The following is a 2,292-nucleotide window of genomic DNA, read 5'->3' as shown; positions in this document are numbered from 1 at the left end:
TGCAATGATCACCTGGATGAAAGGGGTTCATGATGTCATAGATGTGAAGATGTAAGGGGGTTCATCAGCATATAAATCTAGGAGACCTCAAACTATCATCAGTCTTGGAAAACCTCTGAGAAGTCAACATCTCCTGAGCTGATTAAGACACAGAGAAGAAGATGCCTTCAGCATTCACCATGAAGACGGTCTTATATTTTTTGTCCATCGGCATGGCCCTGGGAAGACCTCCTTTTCCACTTAACTCAAAGGAATTGAGCAATCCATCTTCTGGATTAAACAGACACTCTCCAAAGCTCAAGGTTCCTCCTTATATGATGCATCTTTACCAAACCCTCGTGGATCAGCGAAAAGATCTTCACAGGCCAGAAAATCGAATCCTGGAAGAGTCCGACACTGTCCAGAGCCTTCCTGCTAAAAGTAAGTACCAAGTTTAACTGAACTCATCTGTGTGATATATATTTTCATCTATTTATTGATTTGATTGCTCTGTCTGGGTAACTGGTAGTAACCAAACTTGCAGTAGCAAATATCATTTCAAATACAAATTTTTTAATCTGATTCTAATCTGAAATACTGAAGGTACATATGTCAGACCCTTATGCCGCGTACACACGATCGGTTAAACCGATGAGAATGGTCTGATGGACCGTTTTCATCGGTCCAAACCGATCGTGTGTGGGCGCCATCGGTTATTTAACCATCGGTTAAAAAAAGGCCAACTTGTTTTAAATTTAACCGATTGATTCCTAACCGATGGGAAAAAAAAACGATCGTTAGTAGGCACAACCATCGGTTAAAAATCCACGCATGCTCAGAATCAAGTCGACGCATGCTCGGAAGCATTGAACTTCATTTTTCTCAGCACGTCGTTGTGTTTTACGTCACCGCGTTCTGACACGATCAGATTTTTAACTGATGGGGTGTAGGCGCGACAGACCATCAGTCTGCTTCATCGGTTAACCGATGAAAACGGTCCATCGGTCCGTTCTCATCGGATGAACTGATCGTGTGTACGCGGCATCAGACCCCATAAACACTATTAAAGTTTCTGCAGATTTTTGTCTTCGGATTTACCAAAACCATGTAGTACAAGGGCCTGCCTGATTGCATACAAATTGAAACGCTTAAGGTTTGACCTCATATTATATGATTTTGGTAAATCTGAAGACAAAAATCTGCAGAAAATCTAATAGTGTGTATGGGGCTTTATACTAATTATTATTTATCACAAATATATAAGACTAGAAACTGTATTTTCTATATTTTGTCTTTACGCTTCCTTTATTATCTTAACTGATGAACAGTCATTTGGAATTTCAAACTGACTATAGTAGTTTTCTATCTAAATGTTAATAGCAACACATTTTTATGGAATAAAACATACTAATAAAAATTTTTTTTATTTCTCCCAGGTTGTATTGTGGAAGATAATCGCTGGTCAGTGAGTTTTGACCTCACACCTATCTCCAAAGGGGATGATCTAAGATTGGTTGAGCTTCGAGTTCTTCTCCCACCATTTGAAACCCCCACCACAATCACTATGGAGATCTTCCACACTGAAAATGGACAGGATGGAATCTTCTTGGGGTCAATCATGAAAAGCATGACAGTGAGTCACCATTCTGCCTGGAAAAGCTTCAATGTGACCGATCTGATGGGACAGTATCTTCACTGGGGAAATAAACTTGCCAATAATAAAGACACACATGCTAGAGGAAATGCTCACAGTGCTGCAGTATCTCATTCTGGAAATCCCAAAACACTAATTAACAAATCTCTTCAGAAGAGATCCACAAATCAAGCAATCATTGTATTTTTCAGTAAGGACAAGCCATTTTCAAAGCCAGAGTCTCCAGGCCTGATCATGAAATTGTCAGAAAGCTCTCCAAAGATGGCTGGGTTCCGGAGACAAAGACGAAACAGAAACAGGCAATTAATTACTCCATCCGTCACTCATGCCATGCCAGAAGAAAAGCAAGAACCTTTATGTAGAAAGGTTGACATGATGGTAGATTTCAAGGAGCTTGGATGGGACAGTTGGATTGTCTATCCCAAAAAATACAACGCCTACCGGTGTGAAGGAAGCTGCCATACCCCACTAAAGGGCCCCGCCACGACAACAATCTATAACTACGTTAAGGTGAGAAATGTTTGCATTGCTACCTCCTATCCCCACTAAAAACATGTTTTTATTTAAGGGAAACTGCAGTTTTAGTGTTTTTATACATGTGGATATTAGCACTAATCAATGAATATGATAGTTTATGTGTATCATTTTGAAATATATAC

General features: G+C 39.7%; 1 protein-coding gene across 1 annotated transcript; it reads left to right on the top strand.

The window, feature by feature from the left end:
* The first annotated feature begins 1,429 nt into the window (after positions 1 to 1,429).
* On the top strand, positions 1,430 to 2,292 carry LOC120930911 (nodal homolog 3-C-like). Its single transcript, XM_040342047.1, has one exon. It carries the CDS (start codon positions 1,544 to 1,546, stop codon positions 2,180 to 2,182), a length of 639 nt encoding a protein of 212 aa, XP_040197981.1. The 5' UTR covers positions 1,430 to 1,543; the 3' UTR covers positions 2,183 to 2,292.

The sequence above is a fragment of the Rana temporaria genome, chromosome 3, assembly GCF_905171775.1.
Source record: "Rana temporaria chromosome 3, aRanTem1.1, whole genome shotgun sequence".
NCBI lineage: Eukaryota > Metazoa > Chordata > Amphibia > Anura > Ranidae > Rana > Rana temporaria.
Note: the sequence above shows the minus strand (reverse complement) of the source record. Positions and strands in the feature narration are given on the sequence as shown.